The 18,385-nt window shown below is 52.8% G+C and overlaps 2 protein-coding genes across 9 annotated transcripts in view; one reads left to right on the forward strand and one right to left on the reverse strand.

The window, feature by feature from the left end:
- The window catches only part of Klc1 (kinesin light chain 1), a 49,435-nt gene extending 38,627 nt beyond the window's left edge, over nt 1-10,808 (forward strand). For all 8 annotated transcript variants that reach the window (XM_050154637.1, XM_050154635.1, XM_050154641.1 and 5 more), the window contains 2 exons: nt 10,082-10,148; nt 10,433-10,808. In XM_050154637.1, the coding sequence (XP_050010594.1) occupies nt 10,082-10,141 (60 nt within the window). In that variant the 3' untranslated portion in view covers nt 10,142-10,148; nt 10,433-10,808. The remainder of the gene's footprint in view (nt 1-10,081; nt 10,149-10,432) is intronic.
- Xrcc3 (X-ray repair cross complementing 3) lies at nt 6-18,353 on the reverse strand. Its single transcript, XM_050154646.1, has 8 exons — nt 18,261-18,353; nt 16,180-16,325; nt 14,953-15,090; nt 13,907-14,119; nt 11,967-12,121; nt 8,948-9,160; nt 8,788-8,834; nt 6-8,706 (listed from the first exon to the last, which is right to left on the reverse strand). Exons 2-8 carry the CDS (start codon nt 16,232-16,234, stop codon nt 8,478-8,480), a joined length of 1,050 nt encoding a protein of 349 aa, XP_050010603.1. The 5' UTR covers nt 16,235-16,325; nt 18,261-18,353; the 3' UTR covers nt 6-8,477.
- Nucleotides 18,354-18,385: the final 32 nt, after the last annotated feature.

The raw sequence follows: 18,385 nt of genomic DNA on the forward strand, positions 1-18,385 counted from the left end.
TAACTATCTCCTCAGCGCCCTCTTCCTGCCAGCATGCTGTACTGCGCCATAGCCGCAGAGCAGACTTCCTTGGTCTCAGGATGGTGTGTGTACTCTGCCTACTCCTTTCCAGGGCAGGTTGAGAAGCAGCTGGGAAGCTGGCCCTAGGATTCAGAGGGAGCTGGTGGAGCACCTCGATTCTGTTCAGAGAAAGCCTCTTTGGTGACAAGTGAGCCAGGCATAGCGGTTCATGCCTGTAATCTTAGCATTCGAGAGGCCATCAGAGGGGACAGTGAGACTCCAAAAGTGAAAACGGATTAGGGGTTAAAGGCTTGCCAGCAGGCCTGTCAACCCTCAGGAGCCATACAGTAGGAGAGAACTGACTCCAAGTTGTCTTCTGGCCTCCACACAGATGTGTGTGTACACACATACATATACACACAACTAAAAAGAAAACCAGTCTGGGAAAACAGCTAGGTGAGTAAAGTGCTTGCTGCTCAAGCCTGAGGAACTGAGTTCAGATCCCAGCATCCACGCAAAGGGGGGGGGGCATGGTGATATGTGTGTAACCCCCACACTGGGGTAGGCAGAGAAAATTGGACCCGGGAGGTGTCCTGGCCAACCAGTCACCAAAATGGCCTGCTCCAGGTTCAAAGACTGTCTCAGACAAGCTAGGGGGTGACAGGAAGACACCTGAAGGTGACCTGGGGACCCCACACACGCATACAAAGGAGAGAACACCCACACTGTGATGTGCTCACACAGCCTACAACAGCTGCTGAGTCGACAGAGAGTCCACGGTATCATTTCTTCCCAGTGGGCATTGGCTTTACTCCTCAAACGCGCCTTCCGCGTGGAAGCAGTGATCACATCAACTCGGGCAGGGATTCTGGGGAAAGAGTGGTTTTGGATGATGCTTGAGTTCTGTGGTTTTGCAGCTTTTCTAACCTCCGGGCTTCCCTGGTGAAGGAAAGGTGTGGACATCACAGGGCTTCAGCTGGTGCTGTCCACGTTGTCAAGGGGATTTGCCAGAGAGTGGCTCACAGGGGACTTGGGACTCTGCTGCTCTATGACAAGCTACCCGTGCCTTGTCTCTGTGGTGCCTGCTGCCCCTCACTTGGGGACATTCTCTGGAGCCTTGTCAGCATTTTCTGCACCCCAGACTTCAGGATGCTGATTTAGGGGTGCAGTTTCAAAGCTGTCAGTCGGGACCCTCAGGCTCCACTCTGAGTTAGGGCTTTGGACATGTTGGGAGTTGAAGTGTTTTCCTGCCGCTCTGTTGTGCCTTCTGAAAGTGCCCACTTTCGTTCTCGGTGCCATTAGGTTAGGGTCCGATTCCACTCCCCGCGTGGCCCTCAGCAGGGCGCTGGGCTGCCTGTGTTACATTCTTGGCCAGTGTCCTCCAGAGTCTGTTTGGGTTCATAGTGGATTCTGGGAGACAGGGGGGCCTGAGCCGGGAGCACACATTGGTTCTTATTCGTGGTTGTATGCTGGCCATCTGCCCCTGGAGAGGCTCCAAGGCGTTCATGCCATTGTGAACACCTGGAAGAGCCATTGTCTGAACACTGGACCTGGAAGTCTGTGGGGCAGACGACTTTGTGCTGGCCTCTGCCTGTGAGGGGACCCATGCTAGCTGCTTCTGGGATGAAGAGCTCTGACTACCCAGGCTTCTAAATGTCTGTAGGGTCAGCAAGGCAGTGTCTGTCGTGTGAAGCATTTCTTCAAGCATTGAGAGGGAGCCCGGTGGCTGCTAGGCTGCTTCTCTCAGACTGGCCAGAGTACTACGGGTAGAATCCAGGGTCACATTTTTGCAGCGCAAATGCCCCACTCTTGAGCTTGTATGTGAGGGGCGTAGCAAAGAAACTGCTGACTTGATGGCTACATTCTTAGGGGGAAGGTTTCTATTGTGAATGAAAGAGAAAATACCAAGAGGCATCTGGGAGAACCCAGAGCAGGGAGAAATGAAAATGGGCTGGACATGGCCAGGGCCAGGGCATCGGGAGAGGAGAGAGTAGTGGAGATAGTGAGGCCGAGAGGGGGCTCCATGGTGGACAGATCATGCCCGTTGTAAGGAGGATGGGTAGCTGTGGAGCGTCTTGTGGTTCTGAGGGAGCCTGGATACCAGCATGGGCTTTGAGAAGCTCATAGGCACCACACAGGTAGTCCTGTGTCCCTGAGCCAGAGGTGAGGGAAGTGACTCCTTTTGGCAGATGGGAACCAGTTTCTCAAGTTCCTGAGGAATGCCGGCTTTTATCTAGTGACCAGAAATCCTCCTATAGTCCAGCTTGAGCTCCTTCCTAGATATATGGACTACCTCAGACCTAACAGGGCTGGCTAACCTTTTATTTTAATTTTTTTTAAACATTTATTTATTTATTATGTATACAATATTCTGTCTGTGTGTATGTCTGCAGGCCAGAAGAGGGCACCAGACCTCATTACAGATGGTTGTGAGCCACCATGTGGTTGCTGGGAATTGAACTCAGGACCTTTGGAAGAGCAGGCAGTGCTCTTAACCACTGAGCCATCTCTCCAGCCCCCCTTTTATTTTAATTTTGAGCCAGGTAAGCTTTGAATTTGTGATTCTCCTTTGCCAGGCACCTGAATAGCTGGGATTGCCGGTCTGCACCCCAAACCTGGCCTGAGTAACAGTTCTGTTCCTCTGACTGAAACTCTTAGTGTGCAAAGTCAGTTCCGGAATGCCCTGCTCAAGAGGGAGTGCTTGGGAGTTTCCTCTTTTCCATCTTCCTATGGCTTACCGTGCTAACAACCAGCAGCAGTGTGTGGCCACACCTCACAGAGTGGGGTGGTTTAATGCTGTGGCCCCTAAGCAGCCAGACTGTGAGGTACAAGTCCACATTCTGTGCTGATGTTTCTCAGTGACTTGGGTTTTGTGCTATATGACATGTGAAACTGAGGTGTCTCTTGTTAGCTCCAGCGTCCATGCTTGCCTGCGCTGGGACACTTAGAGCCTAGTAGTTTCCAGGGGATCAGAGACAGGCTGCATAGGGGCCACTTTGCTGCCGTGTCTTAGGAGGAAAGAGGAAACTGAGAGACAAACTGGTGCAGCTTTCTTTGGCCTTCACTGAGAGCAGCTGGGCTGGGTGTGGTCCCAAGGCTTTTGAACCCAGCCCTCTGGAGTTCAAGGCCATCCTGCTCCACTCAATGAGTTCCAGGCCTCAGTCCAAACCACAAAATTAATCCTATTTCACTACAGAGTATGATCCAGGACAGTCAGGGCTACACAGAGAAACCCTGTCTCAAAGAACCTCAGAAAGCAGACAGCGCAGCAGCCTGTCAGATCTCCAGCAGCATTTGATTGTGTGGAAACGGGGGTTTTTCGTTTGGTCCTCAAGCTTCTGCTCCAGTAGATTCGAACAGAGCTAGCTGTTTGCTGTGGTCAGTGCATAGCATCTTTGACCCATAGGCTGTGTCCTGGTCTTCATCCCCATCTTTGGAGGTCTTGTGAGCCCAGGCCTCAGGGCCAGCCTGTGTTTACTATGTCTGTCTCTGGCTTCTGTGTTTACTTGAGGTGTGTGTAGTCCACACTCAAGACCGTGGGGCTGTAGGTGTGCGTGCCATGCCCAGCCTCAGGGTTCAATTGCTTTTCCTAAAAAAAAAAAAAAAAAAAAAAAAAAAAAGCTTTTTTGTTTGTTGTTTGCTTTGTTTTTTGAGACAGGGTCACTGTGTAGCCCAGGCTATCCTGGAACTCACTCTGTAGACCAGGCTGGTCTCAACCTCCAGAGATCCACCTGTTTCTGCCTCTGAGTGCTGGGATTAAAGGAATGCACCACACACCTGGCCTCTCAGTAGAAAAAAGACTTTACAGTTTTTCTTGCTAATAGTTAAACTGCTTTTCCTATTAATTTACCAAAAATTATGGAATATGTTTATGCATCTGGACCTCACAGTGAGCCTAGAGTTTGTGCTGTGGTAATAGGCCCTCTGAGAGCCCCAGGCTCACCTGACAGGCTGCAGACTTCCTGCCCTGGTGAGGCAGGTTCAGAAGGTAGTAGTATTTGCTGCATTTAAGAAGAATTAATGCTGTAAAATATGCAGAGAAATGCTGGGATTTCCCCTGGGCACTAAATCTAGTTAAAGGACATGCATGTTCAGGCCAAGTGAGGGAAAGGCCCACTGTCCAAGTCCTGTGGTCCCCAGCATCCCCAAGAGCGAGATGATCACTTTAGCGTGATCCTACTTTGGTCAACAATGTGCTCATGGGTTTGTCCTTGCATATCCTGGTCCAGCAGCATGAAGCTTGTCAGTTCTCTGAATGCTCTTTTTCCCTCTCCTCTTTCCTTCCTTCTTTTGTTCTTCTTTTGAGACAGGGTTTCTCTTTGTAACCCTGGCTTTCCTGGAACTAGCTCTATTGTAGACAAGGTTGGCCTTGAACTCACAGAGCTCCGCCTGCCTCTGACTCCAAGTGCTGGGATTAGATGTGTGTACTACCACTGCCCAGCCAAAAGAAAATCTCTGGTGTTCTTATGTAGTAGGCAAAGCCACAGAAGATTGCTTCCAAGTAAGGATCCTGTCCTGCTTGTGCCCTAGCCACCGCCCTTGAGCATGCTCCACTGTGATGGGCTTATATGCAGTACCTCACTGCATGTCACTCACTGGTAATGCCCCCAGAGTACCAGATGTGGTTATCTTTAAGAATAGTCTGAGCTAAGTACCGAAGTCACTGAAGTAGTGTCACAGCTGGGGCAGTCTCCTTGTATGATTAAAATGTGTGTGATTGCTGTCACTGGGATGCCTTGTTCCCGGTGCAGCCTCCCGCAAATGCCAGGCTTTGTCTCAGCTTAATGCAGAGCTTCGTCTCCCTCTGCAGCCAGAATGGCGTTGTGCTTTCCCTGTCTCCGAGACATCCGGATTGGCATCTGGGTGTTGCCATCACTTTAGTGGTCCTGGCACCTGCCCTCTTGGGTGCTCTTTGGTGCTCTGAGCGTACTGGACAGCTGGAGCAGCTGTGACTTCCTGTGAAGGACATGCTGGCATGTGGAGCTTAGTCCTTGTTCATCCCACCTGAGGCCACAGCTCTCTTAGTGACCCGAATTCAACTGATAAGGTGCCAGCTGCTACCCTAGCCCCACTTAAGGCACCGGGTGGTGTAGGGGCTAAGGATTGATTCCTGGTGCTGGGATATGAGGATATACACCCTATAGAGCTGCACCCACACACTGAGCTACACCTGTAAACCCCAGTGTTTCCTATGCATATCATTGCTTGAGGGTGACCTCCTTAGAAGTGTGGTTAAATATAATTTTCCATTTGCGTTTTCACACAGGAATGAAATAATTGTCTGGCAGACTTGAGAGCACTGAGTGCCAGCCACACTGATGTAGCCCACTGAGACTGGGGCTGAACTAGATAGGATCTCTGAGAGGAGTGGGATGCTGACACCCAGTCTGCCCAGGAGGGGAGCTTACCCTTTGGTAGGAGTGGGCTTTCTTTCTCAATGGGGACATCCATCAATATCTGCAGGCTGTTGCTTTAAAAGTGCCTGGCAGCCATGCCCCAGAATTCTGTTGCTTGATCTGCACCTGTGCCCTGGACCTTCTAATGACCAGAGCCAGCAGTGTGTGGCCAGGGAGGCAAGCCAGGCTGCATCTGGTGGCCTCGGCCTTTGTTGCTGTGTGTGACTTCTGCCACCCACCCTGTCTGACATCTAGATCTATTTAAAGTATAAATATTGTGAAAAAATTGTCAAGAGTCAGATGCTTAAAATGTTTGTTTTCTGACCAGGAGCTCACAATGGTCTGTCTGTCAAGCCTAGAGTGTGGAGGGAAGGGGTGGAGAAGCAATGCTCAGGGGAGCTGCTTCCCCCAGGGCTCCGCAGACACCTGTGGGGTCCCCTGTGGGGGTGGGTGCTGTGCGAGTGCCCTAGACCCCTGTCCTGCGACCCTGCATGCTGAGTACACAGGTTTCTCATGGGTGCGTCTGACAAGAATTTCAGATCATTCTGAGGCAGCGTGCGAGACTAACCTGAAGTTGAGAGAATACAGGGCCCGGGAATCTGTGGCCCTGATCAGGGCAGCTGGATGCAGCCTTCAGGCTGTTGACACTTTCTGACTCAACCTAATGCTGGTCCGAAGAATTGCACAGTTCTTTATAAAACATGAGGTTTTCGGGCTGGTCTGCATACAGTGGTGTTTAAACTAATTGATCACAACCAGTTACAGATTTCTTAGGCCAGGCATGGTGGTGTACTTTAATCCCCACACTCAGGAGCAGAGGCCAACCAAGGCTTACAAGTGAGACCCTGTTCTAGGGAAAGCATCAGGTTGGGACTGGGGAGATGGTTAAGCAGGGAAAACTCTTGCGAGTCCCTCAGATGTCAGGGAAAGCCAGGTGGGTATTGGCCTCCTGGAACCCAAGCCTGCAGAAGGTAGAGAACCTTGGAGCAAATGGAATGGCTGACCAGTTGGGCACTGTACTGCAGAGCAGCACTCTGGGAGCTTGAATGCAGTCAACATGGTGCCAGGTTCAGTTGCATCCATGTTGTCAGGAGACAGGCGGGGTCCACTGCCCCTTTTCATCGTGTTTTTTATGGTGAGGGCTCCCGAGAGAGGGGTGTCAACGACTTGTGGGCTGTGCAGGGAAGCTCAAGGGTGATGGGCACAGCAGGTAACTGAATGCTTCTGGGTTGGTGTAGTCCTAAGCGTTTAGTGTCAGAAGGGCTCAGGAATTTTCTGGAAAACTGCTGGGGATGTTACATAGAAAGCGTGTGTGCAAGCATGGCTGTGTGTATGGATCTCCTCCTTCCAGAGAGTGATTTCAGGTTGCCAGTTTGTACTGCAGGTGTCTTTACCCTTTAAGCCTCTTGCTAGCCTGAGAAAGTCAGTGCAGTAGTATATATGAAATAGTTGCTAGAGATGCATGCTTATAGTTCCTGTAGGCCTGTGGGGCATGTGAACCTAGGTTGTGTCTCCTGCATTCATCTGCGCTCATTTCTGAGAGGCAGCCTTGAGCAGTAGGATGGCGCATAATGCAGGAGGAGCAGGTGCAGGGCCCGCCAACCCAGCAGCAGCAGTGGTCTGGGTAGCTAGCTGCTACAGTCAACCCAGAGATGCTGGGACAAGTTGTTCCCAACACTGAAAGATCCTCTGGGTTTATCAGGTGGCCCACTGTTGGGGTGGACCTGCGGGGCCCCTTGACCTAGCTGGTGGATACAGGTCCTAGGAGCATTGGGCATGTCTTCTAAGTGTACCTTTTTGGAACTGTGTTTTCTGATTTTTAATACAATCTATTTAGAAAACTTAGAATTGTCAATGCTTTGTTACAAAAATAAAGCTTTATTTCCTGATATAAAGCCCTCCAGTTTTGCAGAGAGGCTATTTTGTATAAACTCCCACCCCAAGTAGCCGTGCCCCATCATTTATGCCAGTGTTCTCAACCTTTCAGGGCAGCACTGGGGCTGGGCTGTAGCTCAGTGCAGAGCACTTGTCTTGCATGCAGGAGATCCTGGGTTCAGGCTCCAGAATTGCCAAAAAGGGTGGGGGTCGCAGACAGCTTTGATGAGCTTCATACAGCCTGGGGCTATCCTGAAGATGTCACGGTATATACCGTATGCGGTCTGTTCCCCTATTTGAGTGGGGACAGTGACAGTGTAAGTCCCAGCTTGAGGAGTCACACGACACTGGAGCAGCAGGACTCCTTGGTGAGGCCCATGTGGCACATTTGCTAGTGGAAGCCTGTGCTGCCAGGAAGCATAGGACAGGTTTAAACCACAGCCCTGTCTTCAGAGGCCACATTTCCTTGGTGACTGTAGAGCCTCAAGTCCAGAAGTGGTGATTCTGGGGTGCAGAGCAGATGTTACTTCTGTCTGCTGAGCTACTCAGCCTAAGGAAGGTGAGGCAAGCAGGTTAGGCCAGTCCCACCTCCTTTCCTGAGACTGTTCTGGAACGAGGGTCAGCTTGTTTGCTCTGCCCCCAATGTTGTATGTGTGTGTGGAGGGGCACAGCAGGGAAGTACCTCATTGTGTGCCCCATTTGGCCTGAGTGGTGGGCATCACTGCCTGTGTGTGTGTGTGTGTGTGCTAAGTGGGTTAAAACTATCCTGCAGGAGAGGAGGCCCCACCAGGCCAGCTGCTGACTCGGCCCCAGGCAGAGGCAGAGACAAGAGCTGAGCCTTGGTGGGTCATTCATCTTCTAAGCGAGTGGTTCTCAAATCTTCCAATGCTGAGACCCTTAAATACAGTTCCTCAGGTTGTGGTGACCCCCAACCACAAAGTTATTTCATTGCTACTTCATAACTGTAATTTTGATCGCTATGTGAATATCTGTGTTTTCTGATGGTCTCGGGTGACTCCTGTGAGTTGTTTGACCCCCAGGTGAGAACTACTGCTCTAAAGGGCAATGTGTGGGGCCAAACTCCACGGCTCAGCAGTAGGCGAATCCCAGGGAGAGCAGATGCTAAGTGGCAGTGGGTATCTGTCCACCAGGTGCTAACACGGTTGGAAGGACTCATCAGAGTCAGGGTGATCCGCTGGGCCACTGTTAGCAGGACTCAGTTCCTGGTATCCCTCTAATGCCTTCCCCACCGACTGTGTAGCGACAGGAAGAGAGGGGCAGGTGGGGGGCGAAGAGCACTCGTAGAGCCCGAGCTGGGCTCCCGGGCAAGCCCATAGTGGCGTCATCCTCACGGACCCGGTCAACCATCAGTCTCATCAGGAGCTGGTCAGCCCAGGTGATGCCAAGGGCTGGAGAGAGGTGCTCGTCCCAGGCCCTAAGAGACAAAGTGGGTGTTGCTGCTTGTATATCCCTAACCCTACTCCAGTTTCCAGTATGCTGAGGTGCCCATACTCACCCCAGTGGCCTGAGCATAGACTCTTGCTCCTCCACCATCTCTGTCACCTGGAAAAACCCACGTGAGGGTCAGCGGCAACAGCCACCTCAGCCGCTTCCCCTCCCATACAATTAGTTCTGCTTTCCCAAGGCAAAGGGCAAAGCGCACTAGCCTCAGCTACCTGGTTGATGCACAGCACAGGGCTCCGGAAAGTGCTGCTCAGTCTTCGGAGCGTGGTCCCCAGTGACCGCAGGTGCTTGGCCCTGGTGGCCAAGGCCTGAACATCGTACTCACAACGAAATGGGGCTGCAACAGAGTCAACCACCACCAGGCGGGCCATTCCCCTTGACAGCAGAATAGGGACCCTCTTACTCACACACTCCAACAAGGTGTCCTGTGGAGGACATACATTGTGGTCTACACAGGCACACCCGGCCAGCGGCCTCATCTGGTCATAACTCCCTGAGATCCAGCTTTTTGACACTTCCTGCCTGCCTCCTGCCTACCTGGGATGGGGATGACTCACACCTGTTCCTTCGATCTTACTCTCTTCTCACAAGAGCATCTTCCACTATCTCCTATACCCTCACCCTGAGTCCTGCAGAGGGGTATGGAAGAGTACTGGAAGGTGACTGTCCCCTTCCAGTAGTTCCACTGTAGGTCCTGAGGTCACCCACCGGACAGCTCTGTGCTGACAGGATCAGCTCACTAGGCTGTGGTCTAGAGAGCAGCTCTGCTTGGCCCCACTCAAGTAGGGTGTGGGGGAAGAGCCAGGTGCCCTCCTGGCCTTTGTACTGATGGGGGCACGCTAGATGTGGTAGCTCTGCACACAGGAGGTACCATCCACTTCTAAAGGGGTTAAAGGCCTGCACCCTGGAGAAGATGCTGGTGGGGAGTAGGGACACTGGGATCAGTTCCCCTGTTGCCTACTCCAGGAGCTCTAGGCTTAGGGCAGAAATGTATCTCCCAAGGCAGGTGACTCTGGGCTTTCTTCTTGGGGCCACTGTGTCCTGTTGGCACTAGGCTTGGGTGACTTGTGATGTGGTCAAGAGCCTGAGTAGCTGAGTGGCCCAGGTCAGGGTAGGCTTGTATGAGGAAGGTGGATGGCTGCTGTCAGGAAGGTCTTGCTCATAGCCACATGGCCACAGTGGAGTGGGGTGTAGGCCTGAGGTTGCAGCCATACCATTCAGAGTTCACTGTCTTCGGCTTCTGGCTGGCCAAGCAGGTAACCAGCACTGACACACTGGCAGCTGTGAGGAGCTGTCAGATTCCAGCATCCAGCCCAGAGTGAAACTCAGTCTGTGCTTTTCTCTAGGGTGTCCCCAGCAGAGCCTCTTTGTGTGGAAAACGACAGCAGCAGCCTAGAAGACGCTAGCACTAACGTGAGTGTCTGCACCTCCCCTCAGCCAAGTCCTGGGTACCTTGGGATGGATGGCAAATGGTGGCTGTGCCTGCCAGTTGCATCCGAGTCTGCTTGCTAGCCGGTGTGGAAGGACAGGTGTGGTCAGTACTGCTGGACTTATGCAGAAGAGGGGAGGTTCTGTGCTCACATCCTATTGAGCCCTAGGGAGGCTGACACCACTCCCATTGCTGGGAAGACCCCAGGGCAGGAGGGGATGGAGCAGCTCCCATGTGGCCTGGCCTGATCTGCAGCTTTCTTTTACAGTGACCCGAGCCTGGCCTGCTCTAAACACCACGATGCTGCTGCTGAGTGTGGCTCCAGAGCTGGCCCTGTGAAGGCCATGGTGGGGCTGAGAGCCCACAGAGCTAACTTAGTTCCCCTGCCTACGTGCTGCGGAGCACATACTAATAACCACACCACTGTAGGGTCCTGGAGAGCAACTCTTAGCCAGTAAGGTCGGTGACCTGGCCCTGCCTCCTTCTGGGAGGCCACTGGGACAAGACACATCTGGCTCCTGCTGCTTCTGCCTGGCCTTCCTGTGCCACTTCTCATGTGTTTAGTTCTCTGTTGTGTGTAATAATGTATTTTTATTGTACATTTTTTTAAAATTAAAAGTTTATATCCCTTCCATTTACCAGAATGAATGTCTGTTCCTAACTATAACCTCCCCCCCCCCCATTCTTTTTAAGACAAAGTTTCTCTGTGTAGCCCTGGCTGTCTTGGAACTTTGTCTGTAGACCAGGTTGGCCTCAAACTCAGAGATCTGCCTGTCTCTGCCTCCTGAGCACTAGGATTAAAGGTGTGCCACCACCCAGCAACTGTTTTTAAAAAATTAAAATGTTTTATTATCGTGCATGTGAGTGACCTGTGTGCACACCAATTGGTGAGCATACGGAGGACAGTTTTGGAGTTGGTTGAGCCAGCTTGCCACCCTCTCAGAACACTCCCTAGCCAGCGATGCCCCAGGTGGGCACGCCAAGGGTGCTTGCCATGCCCGTCATCCACATCCATATTTGGGGTACAGGGTTAGTCCCTTCTCCGAACTCCTGAACGATCCTCATCTGTCACCCATCCCTGAAGACAAGAGCTTCTCTAAACTAAGCAACTGTCTTGGGCATGGCTCTGCTTCCTGCTGCGGGGACAGAGCCCAGCCCGGTCACCTCCAGTAGCAGGTAAGCCCCAGGCTAAGGCAGTGGAGAGAGGGCTCTGCAGAAGCTTGTTCTCAGGACCCCTTGGCTACACTCCCAGGGCTCCTCCTCCCCCTTCTTTCCTGGGTAGATTGACAGGCTCTGGGGAAGGAGTGATAGTGCTGGTTAAAGATAGGACCAGGGCAGACTTACATAGTACACTCAAGGCCAGCGGTCCTGAGAATGCTGGCCCACGGCACAGGGCAGCAGGCTCCCTGGTGAATGTGTTTACATCTAACGCTGCGGCCCTTCAGATCCTCATGTTGTGGTGACCCCCAACCATAGAATTGTTTTTGTTGTACTCATAACTGTAATTTTGCTGTAGTTGTGAGTTCTAATGTAATAACTGCTGTGTGGAGTGTGACCCAGAGGGTCATGACCCACAGAAGGTTGAAAGCTACTGGTTTAGGAAGAACCCTTCTGCCATGACCTCCGCCCTATGGGTTTCTGGTCCTCTAGATCTTATTTTGGACATCCTTCCTGATTACCCTGACAGTGTATTCTGAGTTGAGCCTGGTCTCTGCACTGGCTGAGTCACTGGGCCGTTTGTGAGCAGACACAGACACTCACCACATCGGCCGCATGCTCAATGAGCAGACACAGACACTCACCACATCGGCCGCATGCTCAATGAAGATGTGGTTGCCGAACTTGATCTTCTGGACCACCTCCCCAGGCACATCTGTCCGCAGCTGCTGTTGCTGTTCAATGAGCTGCCACAGCCGCTTGCTGGGGAAGACATCCTCTGTGCAAATGTAGACGGCCCCTGGGAAGCCAGAACACTGGTGTGCACAAAGACTGGAAACGGGCCTGTGGCTGCGAAGCCAAATGTAGCCTCTGCCTCTTACAAGTTTTCATCCAGAAGGGCAGGGGGCTCGACTTGGTTCTTAGCCCACCTGCGGCTACCTGCTGCTCCCTTAGAACACAGGCTAACCCTCTACCCTGACACCCGAGTACACTCCCTGTTCCTGGATATCCTGCTAGCTCATTCCTGCTCTCTAGTTCCTGCTGGGTTGGGCAGGACCGGGCAGAGATCACCAGAGGAACTTAGAAACATGTTCCTCAAATGCAGGACAACTCACGGACTCCCGCCTGTTTCTTGGAGATGCCAGAGGTAAGTGGAAGAGTGCATGACCAGGCATGAGCACCTGCTCACCTGGAACACAAGCGGTCCGAAGGCCACCCAGATCCTGCAGCTGAAAAGAGCTGGGCCACTAGCTGGAAACCCTGTGCTTTTGGGCATAGGCTCTCAACAGAGATGCCAGTGCCTCAGCCGAGAAGTCTTTCCCATAGACGATACTGGGACTCTTGGAATCCATGGGCTGAGTTCTAGAACTCTTAGGAGAAAGATGCCAGTGGCTTGCTGAAGACATCAAACCACAGATGATAAAGAAGTGTTTTTCATAAGATGAACACCATTCATGTTTCAAAGGACTTAGAATAGCAAAGATCACCTAGGTGGTGTTAGTGGCAACATAGCTTTAATTCCAGCACTCGAGAGGCAGAGGCAGACAGATCTCAGTAAGTTCGAGGCCAGCCTGCTCTAAAGAGTGAGTTCCAGGACAGCCAGGGGTACAGAGAAAAACTCTGTCTCGAAAAACCAAACCAAACCAAAGATCATCCACAAAAGGAAGAAGCATAGCTGACAATATTCTGAATGCAAATAAAAATATTTCAATATTTCTGTTAAGGTAAGGTCTCACTCCCCAGGCCAGACTCACTGTGGAGTCAGGCTGGCCTCCAACTTGCATTGATCTTCCTGCCCCTGCCTCATGAGGGCTAGGGTTACAGGTGTGAAGAACCACAGCTGGATGATGGTTTTTAAGACTGTAAGCAAGAGATATTTTGATATGGCTCTGGGTCTACCAGGTATGTCCTGGAAGAAGGCACATCAGAGGCTCATACCACACCGCTACAGACTCAGAAATGCTGGTGGGGCACCGGCACTGACGCTACTTCAGGAGCAGCTGCTGTACAAGACAAGCTGTGATAGGACAGGGAAACTGGAGCCTTCCTTCAGCCATGGCTTTTAGGACAGAAGCCAACGTGAAGTGAAGTGGTGGTGTGGCAAGGCCCCAGCTGGTGCAGAAAGGGGCAAAGTTCGGGAGTCAACTCGGTCTCCCTAACCCTGCTCCCTATCTTGGGCACAAATGGCAGAGACGTGGCTTGTTTTGCAGGTAGCTCTGACCATCAGCCCACAGAGGACCCAGGCAGGCGGTCTGGGGAGTCGCCCTGGGTCAGAGCCATGCACATTCTGAAAATGCCACATGTTCTCTGCCCCACCTCTGTGGCTGTGGGCCTGATGCAGGGGTGAGGTGCCCCGCTGAAGCTGTGTGACAACTGCAGGGTCAGCTGGTGCCCCTGCTTCCTTCCCACAGCCTGAGTACAGCTTCACCTTCCACTAATCTTCTAGAAGAAAGAGTCATGGAAGACTACCCAGGAGACAGCCATGCCTCCCTGAGAGGAAAATAGCCCCAAGCAGGGGGCCTGAGTGCCACCTGCCTTGGACCCTACACTTACCCTACACTCCCAGGAAGGGGCAGCCACTCACCCGCCTCCAGGCCTCCATATTGCCGTGGGAATTGTACAGTCAGGCAAAGCTGTAGCGCCAGCTGGGTCTTCCCTGCCGAGCTGCGGCCAGCCAGGTCAGTGATGCCCTCCAGGGGCAAGCCGCCACCAAGGAACTGATCCAGGACAGGGCAGCCCAGGCTCAGGCGTTGATGCTGCTCAGGGAAGCGCTCCCTCTGCTGGAACAGCTGCAATGCTGCAGGGAGCACAGGATCAGCCGTGCTTTCCGTCTGGCCTGCGGGCCTGTGAGCCTGCGGCCATTCAGAAAGTGTTGGCTTCAGATGCAGCATGAGGACTGGCTAAGCACGTAGGCCGGGTGCTGAGGTCAGAAGGTAGGCCGACTGTGCAGCTGAGTACAGTGCATATATAAGAGTTTGTCCCCGTCACACTTCCCAGGATGCCACACGTATTCTAAGAAATGGCCCTTCCCTAGTGGGCACAAGCTGCTAAATCCAAACCCTAGCAATTGGGAGGCAGAGGCGTCTCCATGAGTTTGAGGCTAGCCTGAGCTACACAGAACAGTCAGAATGATAGAGACCCTGTTTTTAAGAAAGAAAGAGAGAGAGAAGGAAAAAAGGAAGGAAGAAAGAAAAAAAGGAAGAAAGGAAAAAGGAAAGGAGGAACCCTAAGCTCCAGGGTGTACAGGGTACGCTCAGCTGACTTTCTGGGCCTGTCTAGTTCTGGACAGCTTCAGCAAGAAGAACAAACGAGGAGCAGCAGCCTGTGGCATCAGGTTAGTCAGACATCAGTGAGGCAAAGCCGTCACGTGGATGCCATGTCCTGAAGTGGCAGGGCCTCTCACAGCTGCCCCTGCCATACCACTGGGACCCTGACTTTGTCCTTTGCTGTGAGGGCCCACTGCTCAGTGCGTTGTGCTATGGGCTCTTCTCTGTGGGCCCTGGACAAGTCGCTCGCACTCTCCTAGGGGAGGCTGATGGGCTAGGGCAGTGCTGTGACGTCATTCCCAACACAGAGTCTGGAGCCGATGGGGTGGTCCACCCATCACCCTGTAGATGCTTTCCTGCCCACCTGTAAGGACACGGTTGCCCTGAAGGTGCAGAGCGGCCGCTCTCAGCAGATGCTGCACGTCGTGGGTGGGCAGGCTGGTGAGCCTCTGCAAATCTGGTCCCGAGTAGCACAGAACCTCCTTCACCGACTTCAATCTACCTGAAGTCACACAGATAAACCAGAGAAAAAATGGACCACAATAAGTCAGGACACTCAGCAAGGGTGGGAGGTGAGGGGAGAGCTGGGCCACCAGCTCTGGGGACACCTGGATTCACCCAGAAAATCTTGGGTAGTGTAACTAGTGGGTGGAGAAGGAAGGAGGAGCCTGCTGAAGGGCCTGCTGCTGTGCCCTTGTGACCTGGCCCTGACTCTCATGTCAGCAGCAGCAGGAACCAGAGATGAGTGCAAACCCTGTGTGCTATGAGAATGTGACTGTCAACCTGTCCCACTCTTTGTCCATTGTCCCAGCTTCTTGGGAGGCTGAGGCAGGAGGGTCACTGAAGTCAAGGAGTTCAAGGTCAGGTTGAGCCACACAGCAAGACCCTGTTTTTTAAAAGCAAAACAAAAAGTGTGAGTGGAGTTGGTGGGGGGTCTCGTTGACCAAGCTCGAAGCCCTGACATTGACAAACAGAGAAGGGATAGTGTGAAAGTCAGTGTGAAAGTGTCTGCACCACCAAGCCAGGCTCGGGTACACAAGAGGCTGGAGGGAAAGCAGAACTTGGAGGCAGACAGGCCAGGACGGGGCAGGAAGTGAAGGGCGCCTTACTACTAATGAACCAAGGGCCTGCTGCTTGGGGAGGAGGGGAAAGAAATGAGTTTCTTTATTTTCAAACCTGTTGAATGAAGAAAATATTAATTCCAGCACTGGGAGGCAGAGGCAGAAGGATCTCTGTGAGTTCCAGGCCAGCCAGGGCCATACAGTGACAGCCTGTTGCAGTTAAAAAGGAAGACAGAAGAAAGAGAAAAAAATAACTGCAGGTGTGTCAAACCAGTTCCTACAGTGGCAGAAAGCTGCCATGAAGATGCAGCCAGGGTGGCTTCACAGCAGCCACAGCGCTTCAGGGACGCAGGTGCAGAACGTGTTGCTCACGAGACAGAGTAGCCCACAGGCAGAGCTAAAAGATCTGAGACCCTCCCTGAAAAGAAGAAGACCACTGGGTGGGGGTGGCACACGGACAGGGGTAGTAGCTTTCTGCAGCTTGTTTTACTCAGAGCACACATGATAGCTAGCTACTTCATACAACATACCCTTCTTAACTGCAGCAGTAATTCTGGGGTTTAGGTCCAGTTGATCCAAGTCCATTTCCTCACTGGGTTCACCACGAGCACGAAGAACTTCCAGAGACACAGCGATAGCAACACATTTCAACGTGCTTGCTGTCGACTTGGACTACCTGTGGGAGCAGGCATGTTAGAAAGTGACACTTGGAGGGCAGAGGACAGCTGCCACTGTCTCGGGAGCACTACCCATGAAAGCCCAGGATGACATGAATTTGCTCTCAGAATCACTCTCAGAAGGACTGGGCAGTTTGGAAGCCGACGCTCACTCCAGAGTTGACACAGAACAAATCCAGCTGTCCCTGTCATTCTGTGCCTGAGGCTCAGTTGGGAAAGAAAGCTAGCTGGTGCATCCTGCACTCACTTAACTTGTTGGGGCATTTATGGGTCCAGGTCTCCATGCATGGGTCTCACTCAGTATTTTCTAACCTTATGTGCATTGGAATTCTGAAGGATGCTGGGGAAACCACACCTTGTCAGAGAATAACAGAAGGGGTAGAAAACACTTGGAGACCCTCCCAGGAAGGGACCTGGGGAGGACAGCACTAGGCCTCTTACCTCCTACTGGGGCTGGCTATGCTAGGATCAGGCACTGTTACAAAGGATGCATCCAACAGTACTTGCTTGCTTGCAGTTCTTTTTCTCCACCCCACTCCCCACGCCCTCAGCCCCCACTTCTCAGATTAAATACCGAGTCAGAGAAAATTAAAACAGCCGTGGAAGTACAGCGCAATCTCATGCATCAGTTCAAACGACAACACCAAGAAGTGGTTTGTGTGTGTGTGCATGTGTGCGTGTGTGCGTGTGTGTGTGTGTGCAGGGGGTGTCAAGCTTGCTGTGCAATCCAAGGATGGGGAGATCCAGCGCTGGGCGGGCCTGGTGGCCTGCCAGTATTCGCAACACTAAGAAGGCAGTGACAGGGCATCCTCAGAGCAGGCTGATTAGTTGATCTGTGAACTTGGGATTCAAGTGAGACCCTGCCTCAATATTTAAGGCGAGTGATGGAGGAATACACCGGACATCAGCTTCTGGCTTCCACACATCAGTACACATCCAAATAGGCATATATATATACACATACATGTGTGTACAACACACACATACACCTGTGGGGGGTGCTAAGGTCAGTAGCTGAGGTACAGCTGAATGTTGGATCAGCATCCTGTATGAATCATAGCACTTTAAAAACAGCCCAGTCTCCAGTTGTAGGCACCACAGGCTTAGGATGCAGTGTGGGCAAGAGTCACTTTCCAGAGAGAACTCTAAAGCCTGGCAATCGTAGCATTAGGAAGGTCAAGAGACTGGAGCAAGCCTGGCCATAGCATTCCACCAGGCAGCTGCGGGGCTTAAGAACATGCCTCCTGCGGAGGACAGGAAGCTCCTGGCACCAGAACTCAAAGGTTTCCCAGGCCATCAGCTAACCCAGTCCGGTGGTGAACCAGAGCCATCACAGGGCTTGGGCTGACAGCAAGCTAGTGGAGGCTCAACAAGGGACATAGATAGGCCAGGTTCTGGCCATGCATCAGCAACTGCCAAGGCCTTGAGGCAGCCAGGCCTGCCTTGCTCTACAAAGTCCCACCGAGCAACTTAGACTTCAACACCGAGGCCCCCTGTCCCAGACACGGAGCTCTACGCTCCACTTGGCTCCCTGCCTTCCTGTCTCCTGGCGACGTAGGGCTACACCAGCCTGTTCCTCCAACTGGGGAGCAGGCTGTGAGGGAGTGAGCAAAGCTCCCGGCGCTGTTCTGGAAGCGAGGTAAACTACCCTGACACCAGAGGTTAGGTGCGCGCGGTGGTGGCTCACTCCTGTAGGAGTACCAGGAAGGCTGAGGTCGTGCCCGGCCAGCCTAGGCTACACGCACAGCACAGAGACATTTCCTTTCTTAAGACCACCACCAGGAGGGGGCTGCAGAGACGGCTCCGCCTAATGCTGTTCGTGGAGGCGCTCGCGGGAAGGGTCGGGACTCTGGGTTCCATTCCCCCGAACCCCGCCTCGGGCCTGAAGGGGCGCCCCGCCGGGGAAGATCGTTCTCTGAAACCCGCGGACCCACCTCAGCCCTCCTTCGTAGCCCCACGTCGGGCCGGTCGCGGGTCGGTTCTCCTGCCGGCTCAGCTGCCTTGCGAGATCTCCCGCGCGCTCCGCCCGCTCCGGAAACCCCGCCCACCCCAAGTTTCT

The sequence above is a fragment of the Alexandromys fortis genome, unplaced genomic scaffold (assembly GCF_014885135.2).
Source record: "Alexandromys fortis isolate MF-2015 unplaced genomic scaffold, M_Fortis_MF-2015_v1.1 scaffold_91, whole genome shotgun sequence".
NCBI lineage: Eukaryota > Metazoa > Chordata > Mammalia > Rodentia > Cricetidae > Alexandromys > Alexandromys fortis.